Source organism: Parambassis ranga, chromosome 13 (assembly GCF_900634625.1).
Source record: "Parambassis ranga chromosome 13, fParRan2.1, whole genome shotgun sequence".
In the NCBI taxonomy this organism is placed as follows: domain Eukaryota; kingdom Metazoa; phylum Chordata; class Actinopteri; family Ambassidae; genus Parambassis; species Parambassis ranga.
The window spans coordinates 18,377,753-18,391,956 of record NC_041033.1 but is presented as its reverse complement, the minus strand read 5'-3'; the positions used below and the strand labels follow the sequence as shown (position 1 = coordinate 18,391,956).

At 42.1% G+C, this 14,204-nt stretch overlaps 2 protein-coding genes across 2 annotated transcripts; both read right to left on the bottom strand.

Annotated features, from left to right (window-relative positions):
- Positions 1-203: 203 nt before the first annotated feature.
- trmt9b (tRNA methyltransferase 9B) lies at positions 204-6,121 on the bottom strand. Its single transcript, XM_028420028.1, has 4 exons — positions 5,848-6,121; positions 2,680-2,879; positions 2,380-2,553; positions 204-2,069 (listed from the first exon to the last, which is right to left on the bottom strand). Exons 2-4 carry the CDS (start codon positions 2,834-2,836, stop codon positions 1,123-1,125), a joined length of 1,278 nt encoding a protein of 425 aa, XP_028275829.1. The 5' UTR covers positions 2,837-2,879; positions 5,848-6,121; the 3' UTR covers positions 204-1,122.
- Positions 6,122-10,079: 3,958 nt separating this feature from the next.
- n4bp2l2 (NEDD4 binding protein 2-like 2) lies at positions 10,080-13,707 on the bottom strand. The gene is made up of 6 exons (XM_028419603.1): positions 13,596-13,707; positions 12,294-13,345; positions 12,090-12,214; positions 11,372-11,460; positions 11,211-11,287; positions 10,080-11,123 (listed from the first exon to the last, which is right to left on the bottom strand). The coding sequence occupies exons 1-6, from the start codon at positions 13,596-13,598 to the stop codon at positions 10,955-10,957; spliced, it is 1,515 nt and encodes a 504-aa protein (XP_028275404.1). The 5' UTR covers positions 13,599-13,707; the 3' UTR covers positions 10,080-10,954.
- Between the last annotated feature and the right edge of the window lie 497 nt (positions 13,708-14,204).

Genomic DNA, 14,204 nt, shown 5'->3' with positions numbered 1-14,204 from the left:
AGTGCCGTCTATTAAATATTACTGAACCATATACTGTGTTGCAGTCACTGAATGTTGCCAACCTCATTCATGCATTCAGTAAATGCAGCACGACAACACTGATGAACAAAAAATGTTTAATAAGGAAAAACAAAGTATTAACACCAGGTCAAATAAGACATCGAAGTACCAGTGTCACCTCAGAACAAACACAGTTGGTCCATACACACTGCGGGGATGAGGAGACGCACAGTCCTCAGCACAACGATCAGTACGCTTCAAGTTTTTACCTTTTTATTTTGTGTCATTCACTGACATCAAGCAGCGGTATATCTGTGGAACAGTGCCATGTTAATTCACAGTATATGAGGCAGTCGATTGGCTGAAACACACCTTCAGTGCTTCAGCTTGTTACAAGACAACACGACAACTATTGCAAATATCACACACACACACATTAGTAACATATCTGTAGAACAAACTAAAAGATGTCACTGGAAGATATTCTGCCCAACTTTGAGCTCTTATTATGATTGTACTGTGATGGATTAACACATGAGCAGGTTCACTAAGAAGTCTTTAACACCCACTGCATCTTTTCCCTTTGACAGTTAGGGGGCGTGCAGTTTTTAAAACAGGCAGACACAAAAAAAGTAAGAGTTTTAGCTGGAAGCGTATACTGTAGTCTCACAACACTCCCACAGGGTATTATTCTGAGCCTAAAGAGAAAAACAGTGCATTTTTAAAACCTCTCGTTCACAGAAATGTTACTTTAAAAGAGTTAAAATTGACAGCAGCACTTTAGATTAACAATAAAAACTATTTATTGACTCTAGAAGAAAACACACTGGACATCTGTAAGCTGCTTGTTGGTACTCAAACAGAATAAATACTTAAAACGTGGTATTTGTACACACTGACAGTCACTGCTGATCACTGCTGTTATTCCTAAAATAATGCTAGTTCTTACACACAGCTGCTCTCAGGAGTACCTACATTAAAAAAACTAAAAAAACAGCTCAGTAGAGAACTGCAGTGTAATTTCAACAATGGCTACATCTGTACATTTATACACTTTTCCATTGCAATAAAGTAACCATTGAATGATTCAGTGCTAAAACTTGAGGCAGAGACAACACAAAATTAAATTTTCCATAACTGGACCTTCTCTGCCACCACGCACCAGTTGGCGTGATCAAAGTAGGCATGTTTCACATGAAGCTCTTCGACATGATTTTCTATCAGCTCCGCCAGCTCTCCCTCCCTGAAGACGTGATAGTACCTCAGGCAGGAGCCTTCCACCTGCCCCTCGCTCCCCTGAGAACTCTGTGTGCTTTCCTGCTGATCCTGTCCCTGAGGCCCTCCCTCACTTTCATCCCCGGACTGCTTCAGGTGCTCCCGCTGCAAAGAGACCAGATCTGGCAGAGCCAGAGAGCTGCACTCCTGAGCCAGAGATACTGACATACTCTGCTCCTCTGTGCCGTTTTTGTTAGTGGTGGCGCTGTTACTTCCAGAATGGGTTTGGGTCTTGTGCAGGTCTGTGACAGAGCCAAAAACATCCTCCTCTGACCCGATCACAGACGGAGGGGAAAAGAAGCTGGAGACCTGCTTGATGAGGCCTCGTCCTCTGCCGCGCGGCTTGTTCCCCTCGTTATCACTTGTGGGTGAAGATAAAGTGCTGAGGTCTCTGGAGGACGACCGGGAGATGGCTAAGCTTCCAAAGTCAAACACAGAATCCAGAGATCTGGAGAAGAACCACAGTCTCTGTGTCCTCTGCTGCGGCACGGCGCGGGTCAGGTCCTCTTCGTCTGCCACAGAGGATGTGCTTCTAACCTTCCTGTGCTTTTCACTGTTGTCTATGGCTTCACTCACACTCTGTGCTGTGGCTCTCCTTCTGGGTTTGGCACGCTCCCTGTTGAAGCCAGAGGGATTGGGGTTCCAGGGAACGAAGATGTCCTGCTTCTCAAATTTGCGATGTTTCTGCTCCATGGCCCACACGTAGATCATAATGCGTCCACCCACTCGAAGGGTACGAGCCATCTCCTTTATTGCTCGAATGCGACGTTCTTTGGTGGACAAATGATGAATGACTGTGGTGAAAACATTCATTTGTCAGTCAACTGAATAGGACAGCGGATTTTTTTAATCATAATGTGTCATATTTAAGTCAACAAATACATTGTGTTCACTGTGTATAACACACAAAATAAATTAACTGTGTGTGCTGTCATATAGCAGCCTAATTACACTCTTTTGTTAAAGGACATATGAATTATTTCACACAGTTGCCATGGCAACACAAGTAAACTGATGTTTATCATTATAGGAGTTCATTTCATTCAAGGCAAACTGCATGCATAATGTGTTGCTGAGAGGTGGGAATAAACATTACATCATTACCTGCAATAGATAGCACAGCGTCAAAGCAGCCGTCTCTGTAAGGCAAATGCAGGCCGTCACACATCTGGACCTCGTGTCCTTGGCTCCAAGCAAAGTCCACCAGGGGGCGACAAACATCGCACCCCAGCTTGAACACTTCCTTGTTGATGTGGAGATACTTGCCATTGCCACAACCTGCCAAAGACAAGTGACAGCCAGCGACGACATCAGAGACCGATGCTGAAGATCTGAGCTTTGATTGGATTTAAAATATTCAGAAGGTGATGGGATTAAATCACTGCTGCTGCAGGGGACACTCACCAATGTCAGCGACGATGCTCCCGGGCTGCAGGTCCAGCAGGAACTGCCGAACCTTCGGCCAGGCTTTATAGCGGCTGTCATTGAAATATGGAGCAATCTTGTCATAGACGCTGTGCACATGGTCTCGCTCAAGCTGGCTGGCAGCCTCCTCCATCATGCACGTCCAGGCTGCCTCATGCAGTGGCCTCACAGCATCGTGACTGCAGGGACACAATAATCTCCCTGCTTATTTATCAAAACAACAAATCCATCAAACGGTGACAGAAAAAAAAGACCCATGAATGTGAACAGCACTGCTGCGATCCTCTCTGCATGCTTGTTAAGGTCCAATAAGGTCAGCTGGAAACATTAACCAGCAGACACACTCAAACATCTGTCAGGCACGAGCTGTAATTTAATGCCATTTCAAGTGCTAGTTACATCAGTGAGCTGTCTCACATCCACCTCCAAGAGGACAGACTAAACACAGTGAATAGAATGTCATTCTCTAACTGTAAAAAATATGGATTTCTTAATTAACCATGTAACAGCACAGAGGCCTCAGTGGGTCCATTTCCACAGCAGCTGTGTCAAACTGTTTGTATAGCAATAAAGGTCAACACATACATCATTTCTGTCAGCAAGCAAGATACAAAACGAACAACAACATCCATCACATTTGAATTAACGACTTTCATTGACTTGTTTTACGCGCTGTAAGCAGCTGCTGCTGCTGTTCCAGGACTCAATTTCACCTGAGATGACCCTTGTTGTTTCTGAGGATAAAATTCTCAGCTAATGTATTAACACACACGTGGACAGACTTTCTGTCAGACTACACCACTGCACTTCAGATGACACAACGTCAGTGAAAATGTGGGTGATTATGTAATTGTGATGTTTGTGTTGTTCGAAGCTCCCACTGCAGTCATCCCAGTTTATTAGGATGCAGCCCACAGCTCCTGCAGTGCTGCTGCTGCTGCTGCTGCTGCTGCTGCTGCTGGAGCTCCCTCAAGCACCATTCTCACACCAAGTTTTTCTTTATCCAAGAAGATTTTACCAAACATCTGTGAATGTTCTCATTTGACTTGTTGTTTCTTATCTTTCAGTCTGTGTTGCACACAGAAAGAACAAAATATAGTTACAATCTTGTGTTAATGCCGTGAAATGGGTAAAGGGTTCAGTATCAGGACTGACCATCAGATGACATCAGTGGATTTAGGTCGTATTTGTGGTTCCATTTTGGGGCCCAATGCTACTGTTTTTAGTCAACAAGGACAACGTCAGCAAGTGAGCTGGTTTTCTTTCATCAGCCTGAAAGGATTGGTTTTGCTATTATGATTATCTTGCGGCACATCATTCCTCTTTTTGTCTGACAGCTTATTAAAGAAACCAATTAATCATAATTAAATCAAACACGCACAAAAAATGAAATTTAGAGCACGCAGCTTGAAAACACAGCAGCAGAATATTCTACAGAAATAATACAAGTATACATGTGTAGATGTAGTTGTCACATGACTTTGTTGGGGTAGGTTTGTTATATATTAAAGTGTTGAAAAATGCTGATAAGAATTAAATAATTTCACAAACTAGTCAACAACATAATGAAGACACCACATGTTGCTGCATCGACACCTGCCCGTCTGTAATCTGTCCTCTGCTACATGTGCTGCAGACAGAATATAAAGTAAACAATGGAGTTGGAGCGCCCTCCGCAGGACCATCTATGTGATGAATTTCCACCAGCGTTATCTGATTCTAGTACAAACACTGAATATAAACTATCAACATCACTGACAGTGGATGTGGGCGCCCAGACTGAGCACTGTGATAAAGATTTTCTGCTCCATGTAGCACAGAGATGAGTGAGGGATAAGCCTTGTTCCTCTGAATCAGACATGATGGATGAAAGCTGTCAGTGCCATCCCATCCCAGCAGACATTATACAGCACCAACTGCAGCTGCTATGTGCCTACAAAATCTATAAATAATAATAATAATAATGCCATCAACAACATGAGAAAAGTTTCTCAGGCACGTTTACCTTTAATTCTACTGCATGACATTCTGTGATCCTCTGTGTCTTTGAGCTGGACGCCTGCATTTTGACAGACGGCCACAGCTCCTACTGCTTTGTGCCTGCACAGATATTCACATTAATCTAAACCTAATGAACCATGCAAGGCCAGGTGCACTTTGCTGATGAGGTTAACCAGAGGGAAAGCTATCAGACATTTCCCCTCCACCTCTCTTAAAAAAGACATTATACTGACGTGTCCTCCAGCATAATATTAACCGGTGCACACTGTGAACATTACCGGGAACATTTAGCAGAGAATATTAGAGACAAATGCCGACCTGTGCAGCACAAAATGCGAATAAATCTCTCTGCAAACGGCCTGTCAGAGCCTCACAGTGGATTCCAATCTGCCCTGCTCTGATGGTACTGTGTGCAGCCTCCTTCGCTCAGACCTATTTATGGACCACCATCATCTGCACCATCCCAGCCAAGTGCAAGTATAACATCCCTTATGTAACATTGTTATCTGGACCTTTCCAGTATTGTTTGCATTCAGATCCACCTGAAGTTCCCCACTCTGATCACTCGCCTCTCATTATGTAACCAGCAGCTGGGGAGGCTCTGAGCTCTGACTGACAATGTGCACTGAAATAAAAATCAGGGGACAGAGGCGACGCCTGGAACACACAGCTGCCAGGGAATATAATACAGGGTAAAAAAAAAAACATCTACCATTGTTTAGCTGTCTGTGAAGTGCTTTAATGAAGAGGCTGCAGACGTTTAGACTGTGCAGACAGCCACAGAGGACAGGTTTACCCAGCAAGCATGCCAGCAGTTAATAACTTAACACCAACATGTGGTGAGAAGCCTGCTAGAATCCTCTCACTACTGACAATGCAGTAAATAATGAGGTGATATATTCAGAGGCAGCACATGCAGTTCTCAGGAAACTATGAGTGTATACAGCCTAATAATCACATCATGCTTATTTATATTATATATTTAAGAGAATTTATTTATCCTGAATGAGGTCTGTCAAAGTTTATGAAATAAAAGTACAGTAAAGACACATAAATCCACATCTTCTTTGCTCTCTAATAGAGTTAAATAACTAAAATCAGATGTGAATGCTGCACTGAATGATGTCTCTGACTGATGTCTCTTACCGTAAACGTGTGGATCACCGTGCAATTATCCGCCCGCTTCCTCAGGTCGCTGCCTGGAGGTAAACTTCCCTCCCTGCACATGCGCTGGATCTATATGATCGACCTGCTGTCACCGGGACCGGCGGAAGGCGCGCGACACGGCGTCGCGGGGCAGCACGTTACCAACGGCATGATGTGCAGGAGTAAGCAGAACCGAGGGGAGGACCCGCTGAGCGCGACCATCAGAACCGGACTGACCGCAGGACGGCATCAAATCCATATCATGTTCAGCCGTACACCTGTCAAGGAAGTCAGAGTGAAGAGGCACACATCCGGCGATGACTTTCAAAATAAAAGCACTTCAAAAAAAGAACTTCTGAGGCAAAAACATGTGAATACAGCAAAAATGTTTCAGTTTCAACCAGTTAAGTTAAAGTCTGGGTGAGGTCACGATTATTTATAGAGAGCAGTAAAAAAACAGTTTAGCTAAAGTATAGAATAGAATAGAATAGAATAGAATAGAATAGAATAGAATAAAATAGAATAGAATATACGTTATTCATCCCAAGCTGGGAAATTTCTCTATTGCAGCAGCAAAATACAGGCACTCAAACATACTTAAAAATAAAAAATATACCTCTAACTGTAAAAGTTAAACAGTATAAACATTATTAACAGCAAGATAAACAAAAATAAACATAGGTGCAGAAGTAAAAATGCAAAAATGTGCAATTTGTAATGCAGGTATACATTTAAGTGTAAATTGGATTGTGCAATGATTGTTTCCTGAATGCTGTTAGAATTACACCCTATCAGGCTTTTAGTTTGAAAAAACATGTAACCTAACATCCGGTCTTATTGTGGCTGATTTGACTCCGCTGATTGGTGGTCGGTGTGTAAAAAAAGATGACACGCTGTGCGGTCGCAGAACACGATTGTTATTGGCTGCCAGTGTCACGTGACCACCACAGTAAACAACGTGAACTGTTCAGTAACGGCTCACGAGATCAGCTGGAAACTCCTGACAACAAACGGGTTTAATCTGGATTGATAATAATCTGTGTGATGTAAATTTAGTATCATTTTTACGCTCATGATTTGAATTTATTATGCTGAGCTTGTGCTTCTTGTTTTTCTGGATCTTGCACATGTAAAGGCAAAGTATACTTATATTGTTATGTTTTAATATTGTTTTTTCTGGAAAATATTGAAATTCTATCTTTATATAAATAGATTTGCTTGTGAAAACACATGCAGCAATAAATCTTTTCTGATTCTGGAAAAGAAATGAGATTCTAATACCCCAATGACTGAGTCAGTTCCTCACATCAGTCCTTGTGTTTTGGGGCTTCTTTAATGTGGTAATTATTGCACATTAGCCTGTCACATCCAGTTTTTGTCCTCTGCTCCACATGTGGGTGTCAGCCAGATTCCATCTGCCCCTCTTTTTTTGTGTCTGAGATGGTTAATTGCTGTAACTTATTTATGGTTCATCAGCACCATTCAGGAAGCATAAGGCGCTCTTCACAGCAGCCTTAGATCATCATCATTCAAAGCACACGTGCTCTTTTCTTGCTGCAGGTTCCCACACATTAACATTACACACACCTTCCTACCTGGGAGCAATGCAGTGCAAACACAGATGTCTCCTCAGCAGCTTTTAAATCAATCATAGCTTCATTAGCAGTCAGGCACCATCCTACATAATGTCTGTGTTTCAAGGACTCTTACTGCAAATGTTGCAAGTAGAAGAAATGGTTTTAAAAGAACATTTACAAAGATCCAAAGAGGCAGAGAGGCTCTCTGTCTGGAAAAATAGAGAAGGGATGAGCCAACAGCTGAGTCACATCATCCTTTTGTTGAATGAAGCCAGTCAAACGTGATGCACATGTTAAAAAGGTGGTAAAAAAAATCATATGCATGATGTTGAAACAGTCTTCATATGAACGTCAGTGTTACAGTCATCCTCTGCTAAACAAAGTAAGGCTTAAGCCAATCAGCACTAATCTCTCTGTACTGGACCTTTCCATCTTCTCTGTGGTGATACTCCCATCCGGGCACATAGCAAAATCTAAGGGAGCAACAGAACATGCTAGCAGCAAACACCTTAATGTTAAAGCTTCTGTCCTCTTCAACCGTTTTGTCCAAAAATGCCATATTGCTGTCCCCAGTGTCCTCCTGATTGACCCTGATCAGAGAACTGCGTGACACAGACACCATTCACACATCCCTGTGTCAGTGGCCTATAATGAAAAGGACATCGTGTTCTTTCCAACAATAGGAGGGTAATTTCCAAGCATGCTTAAAGAAGGTCAAGGACTGAATACTGCACAGATTGGAGTGTGTATGGATGCTGTTCATTTCATTATAATCAGACCTTAAATAGCACCCTGGATATAAATCTTGAGTAGAGTCCTGCGGTTTCCTAGAGACTAATTTTCTGTAGAACGAGCTGCTCACCTCCTCCTGCCCGTGGACAGACTCACACTTTATCAAGGCTCTGCTTTTTGAATAGTCCAGGGTTTCAAAGGTCAAAGCTTTTTCACTGTAAAGAGATTGAAGTCAGCCGTCCTCCTGTTTCACACTGAGAAGGTGCTGCTCTGGATTTTAAATTGCACAAAAATTCTGCAGTATAAGAAATACATAGAGGATACAGACAGTCAGAAGGATACACATGTCCTGCATCGTTAAAAATCAGCACACATATATAAAGCAGGAGTTCAGCTTACCACTCTATTTAAGGCTCTGTAAATGAATAATATGACCTTTGTGTTGGCTCCTGCTAACATAAAAGATGAATGTTCTTAGGTCCCATTCTTAGCATACAGTGACAGCTAACATTTATTAATACCATGTCTCTCCCAAGTGTACAGCCTGACCTCATGATAATTGGCTTCATGTGTGTCTGATCTACAGTCTTGAGGTGACGTGTAACCCGCCCCTGCTTTTCCTCAACCACTTCTTCATCTCCCTGTACGTGGCTGCCTACACGCCATGTTGGCTCAAGCTTCTGTTATTCCTTGATACTGTAGCAGCTTCACATTCTTGTACAAGTGGCAACAGGGCTAAGAAATAAAGGCCTGGTGTAAGTGTTACAAATTGCAGTTCACCATGCAGCCTCTAGGGGCTGGCTTGTGCCTGTTACTGGGACTGTGATGCTACCAACATGGCGAAGGTCACAGCATCCCACAGGGACTCAAATCATCTCTGCAAAAACTGACAGATGACATCATGCTTCATTCTATAATATGCTGTCTGTGGGTTTGTATGGTTGTTGCTGGCACTACTGTCTTCCACGTGACGGAAAGCAACTCCTTTAAAACCCACCTCCACACATTGATTCTGAATCAAGGTCAGCCCAGCTACACAGCTTCTGTGCATTCATACACACACAACATTCATTCAGACAGGAAATTATACGAAAACATCCACAATGGGAGCTAAAATCAAAACTTTCCATACAAGACGACATACAAGGAGGATTTTATATTTTAGAGGAAATCAGAAACTGGTTACTGTTCATGACAAATGATTCAGATAATTAAGCCTGTGACATGAGGCATACTGAGGAAAAGTCTGTGCCTTTGTTTCCTGAACATGCAGTTGCTGGCTTGTACACTACGCTCTGCACATCAAGGTCAGTGTTGTGTTAATGAAGCTCCTGAGAAAAGGCAGGAAGCTGCAGACAAAGGTACAGTGAACACTGCAGTGTGCTCAATAATCCAGTCACCACAAAGCAGTAAATAACTTCCTGTTTTCATTGTTGAAGAAAATTCAAAAATTCACTCCTCATTCACAGCTTCACAGTTACCACAGGCCGCTTGGTACATCACAACGTCTGGGCAAGTGAAACAACTTCCAAACCAACTGGGCAGAAATCACACTCATATATGAAAGACTCAATAAACAAATCATACATGATGAATTACCTGCAATAACCTGTTTCTGTAAGAAGCTCCTGTTTTTATTTGAGTCCACCTCTGATCATCTCAGCCATGTGCATCTATTTGTCTGAGTGCTATTTTTACCCATGGAACAGTGGAGTCTGCATAATGTGAACCAACAAACAGCAACAGGAACATTAGCCCAGATCTGCTACACGAAGCTCCACAGATGTCCCACATAAAGCATCCACATGCAACACAGTGACTCTCTAAAAACACTAACATACAGCTTCCAATCTGATAAGGTGTGCATTCAGGTAAAATCTGTCAGAGGTAATGACAAAATTCACTGAACGGGAACAAAAAGCATAATCAACAATACAGCACCTCTGTGTGCTGCTTTAATGAACACCACAGGGAACAGAAAAGGAAACGTGATTTCCTGTGAAACACAGTAATGAAGGCTATCAGACAAAGACCTCTCCACAGTCACTGTTAGTCATACTAGGGCTGTGATAAGGTCTCTATGCACTGTTTTGCCCACAATCATTCGCTGCCAGTGTCGACACCTTCTTCTGTTTTGGCCAACTGGTCGCCTGAGAAATGATTGTTTAGTAAAGACACAACTGGTTAATATTGTATCTATTGTTGCTTCAATTGAAGGACATTTTGAAGACTGTTCACACACCAGCCAACTGAACACTGGTGCAGATCTGTCAGATCAGTCATTCCCTTTACTTGATGTCAGGGTGAGTGATGTTCTACAAGTTTTTAAGAAGCCAACAAAGGAGAAGATTCAAGAGATTATAACAGCTGTTTTGGTACCAAATTTCCTCAGTTTAAGTCTCTTAGAACAGAGTTGGCATATAGAGAACAATAACTGCTGAGGTCATACATTTTGTTTTCTTGTCAATAACATTTAAACAAATATTTTCCTTTGAGCAAGATGAAAAATTTGGTGTAGAAAACATTTGGCTAATCTTTGACCTGGGAACTGGTTAACTGCGTCTTGTAATAAAAACATACAAACTGCAAATAAGACATGTGTGAAAGCTCAGATAGAATACAAATTTTTAAAAAAAATCAGCAAAGATCTTACAAATTAAATTCTTCTGAAAAATAGATTTCTTCATTTTTACAAATGTACAAAGAATCATATGTAAAATCATCCCGAAGCAGCTACCTGTAGAACAAATCTTTTGGTCTTCAAGCCAAAACACGTGGCTGTTACATTCCTGTAGGAACTAATGAAAATAGTGATTTTTTCTCATCATGTGTGGCTGATCTTGCTGACGTCTCTTCATCACATGAGAGGGTTCTTGTGAGTTCATGACAACGTCTATAGAAATGGGGAATAAAAAGCGATCCAGCATCTGTGCGATCTTCTCCCGAGGAACGCCGTGTTTGTTCCTCCTGGTGGGAAAACGAAGGAACAGTTAGGATGTGGAAGCTGTTTCTGCAACAAGCAGTAAATATTTTAAGATAATAATAAAATCATACCTCCCCAGCTCATAAGGATCAAATTTCCAGCTAGTGTCTGGTTCACAGAAGTCCACTTTGTATCCTCGCTCCAAGGCCTGATCAGAAATGTATTGTTTGGAACAGAAATGGTCTTAAATTCTGTAACTACATACAAACGAATATATAACATCACCACCTACCATTTTGACATACGGCTTCATTTCCCAGGCTTGGATGTTTGTATTGTCAATAATAATGGGTGATCGACCGTCACACAGGGCAGCTTTAGCTGTAAGAGAAGCAAAAATATTAATTATGTGAATAAATGTCCTCCAACCACATTTCCAAAACTGGGGAGGTACTGCAGTACTATGATCCATATAATCCATCCATAATCGTAATCATCATAATTGATGGATGACAGGGATGCCTATCAACGTAGCCACTAAAAGGTCTCACTGAATGTTTTCATGCGGACAACCTTTGTGTTACCCTGCATTCATGTTTGCATTTCCTATGCACATTCTAGAAAGGCTGAGCTTTAATGATACAACATGTAGGCTATTAGAGACTGAATCTCATTAAGGCTGTAGATGTAGCTGACCTTTGGTTCTTATGATACTGCCTGTGACAAACATGTTTTTAATGGATGTGACGCACAACAGGTTTAGTTAGTAACAGGTCCACACATCTCATGCTGTAGACTGAACCACAGTGACCAGAGTACAAATAATGACCATACACTAAGCCACAGCTTCATGCGTCACAGCCAGGTGAGGCAGCTGTGCTCATAATATAAACAGACTTACACACTGTGAAACTGCAGAATATTCCCAATGATTAATTGGGTATTATAAATAAACAGGAGCTTTCAGCAGTTGTTTGAATCGAGTAATGTAAAAACTTGAGGAGACAAACCTCTGCTATGGTTCCATTCATGCGCTGCTCCAATAAGGCCCGGGTCATAGTGGTAGCCATCTTTGTGTGCAAAGTAGTCATCTGTACTTAAAATGATCCCACTGGGACCAGTGGAGAGCAGCTCCCTGTGGAAAGTCATTGGTCATTTCAGATTAAAATAATCATTAAAATAATTATAACATAATTGGCAAATAAGAAATTCACTTGGCCAGTGTCGATTTCCCAGATCCTGGTAACCCCCTAATCAGGATGAGCACCAAAGTAGAAGGATATGCAGGAGCATGCTCACTGGCCTGGTAGTGATGCTGAGGCTCCCACTGTTCATTTTCTGACTCATTCCTGTGCCTGTCAGAATATTCTTCAAACTGAGACCATTCGTGTGGTCTATCGCTGCACCTCCTGACAGGTACATTATCTGGGCACCTGTAATAGCTGCCGCCCTGGTCATCCCTGTCAAAGTGATGTGGAGAATATCTATAAAAGCCTTGAGTAGGCTCACTACGTACATGCGGAGGTGGAAACCTGGGAAAAGTTTGAAAATACAGCTCGTCTTGATGCCGGTTTGTCATCCCTGAGCAGCTGAAGGAGTGATTCACACGTGGTGGTGGGTTTTGATGATCTGGGTATGCAGGCGGGGGAGGTTTGTGAGGTAAAGGTGGCCTGTAAAATCTTGGATTGGGTGGCCTGTCCACGGGATGAGGGTAATGCCACTGGTTTTGGTTAGAAACAGCATCACCAGAGATCATTTCTGAGCCTGGCCTTGGTCTTCTGGGATAGTACGGTTCATTTTTATACCAATGAGGCCAGGATGACGGTTTCAGTCCACTGCAGTTCTGAGCACCGTCTGTTTCTGTAAAGGTTCTTGTGTTGACGATCTTCTCCTCAGTTTCTTTGGTGGTGTTTGTTTCAGGAAGCATGGATGGTTGAACAAGACCTGCATCTTGTTGCCCTGAGTTACCATTAGCACCATGAGGTGTATCGATCGCCTGGAGCTCTTTGTAAAACTCACTCAGTGAGTCTTCAATCTCAGACTTTGTGCTGTTTGTCTCTGGAGGGAATGCTGGACCGATGAATGCAGTACTTGTGAGTCCAACCTCCTTTAACACGCGCTCTCTCACACTTCTGTCTGGACTGCTGCTGTTTTTGCTCAAACTCTTATTGTTGTTGTCAGCCTCTCCACAATCCTCCGTGATTTCAGCCACACGGGGGTTTTCTGAGGCTTCAGTGGTCGTAAGAAAGGTTTTAGTTTGAGACATCTGCGTGAAAAAACGCACAAATTAATATAGCTATAATTTGTATTATTTTTATCACACAGTTGTGCTAAGTCAACTTACAATTCCACAGCAAATTATTAGTTAAACTCACGGCGTGCACTAAACTGAAACCAAACCAGCAGTGAACACAACACGTTGAAGAAAAAGAAAAAACAACAAATAAAAGCGGACTACTACTCTACGTAAATGTAAAGTCATGAAATAAACTAAGAGTAAATTCATCAGTGCTTACCATACACGTTCAGCGTGTACATGAAGGTTAAAATCGACATTAACAGCAAAACGAGGAAACAATTCCAGCATGAAAGGCGCTTTGTGTTTACGGAAGTGACGTAATCGTGTTTTTTCTTTTTCGCCATGAGTGCGTCAGCGCCACAGCGCCTCCAGCGCTGGAATTATTGCTCGACTGATCCACTTAGGAAACTAAAAGGACTAAAATAAACATTTGATGTGGTGATTTTACAGTTTCACTTTATGGCTGTAATCATACTCACATCAGATCCAGACTTATCTCCACCTTAACCTACAAAACTTCAACAGTTGGCATCTGATAAAAACACAGTTACTCTAACTCTGATGCTCCACCCACATTATCTTTTCTTCCTTCTACCAGCTCCTCTCCAGCAGGTTTCTCCATCAGTGTTGAATTTCACTTCCTGGAAATAGTGCTGCAGCTTAAACATGAACAGATCACATGGTATAACCTAAAATGTCTCAAACAATAAGTGCAACACTATGACTGTAAAAACACTGAATTATGCCTGTCAAACAATAGCCTTATACACAGTACTATAGGCTGGATGTATTCATGTAGCTACACTGAATGCTGCTCCAACAATAA

Excerpts from the sequence above, each read along its gene's own strand:
- trmt9b (XM_028420028.1), bottom strand. The coding sequence starts at position 2,836 with ATGATGGAGGAGGCTGCCAGCCAGCTTGAGCGAGACCATGTGCACAGC. Across the intron at positions 2,554-2,679 it reads GAGCATCGTCGCTGACATTG|GTTGTGGCAATGGCAAGTAT; the intron begins GTGAGTGTCCCC and ends TGTCTTTGGCAG. Across the intron at positions 2,070-2,379 it reads CGCTGTGCTATCTATTGCAG|TCATTCATCATTTGTCCACC; the intron begins GTAATGATGTAA and ends TTTTCACCACAG.
- n4bp2l2 (XM_028419603.1), bottom strand. Across the intron at positions 11,461-12,089 it reads TGAATGGAACCATAGCAGAG|CTAAAGCTGCCCTGTGTGAC; the intron begins GTTTGTCTCCTC and ends CTTCTCTTACAG. Across the intron at positions 11,124-11,210 it reads GATCCTTATGAGCTGGGGAG|GAGGAACAAACACGGCGTTC; the intron begins GTATGATTTTAT and ends TTTTCCCACCAG.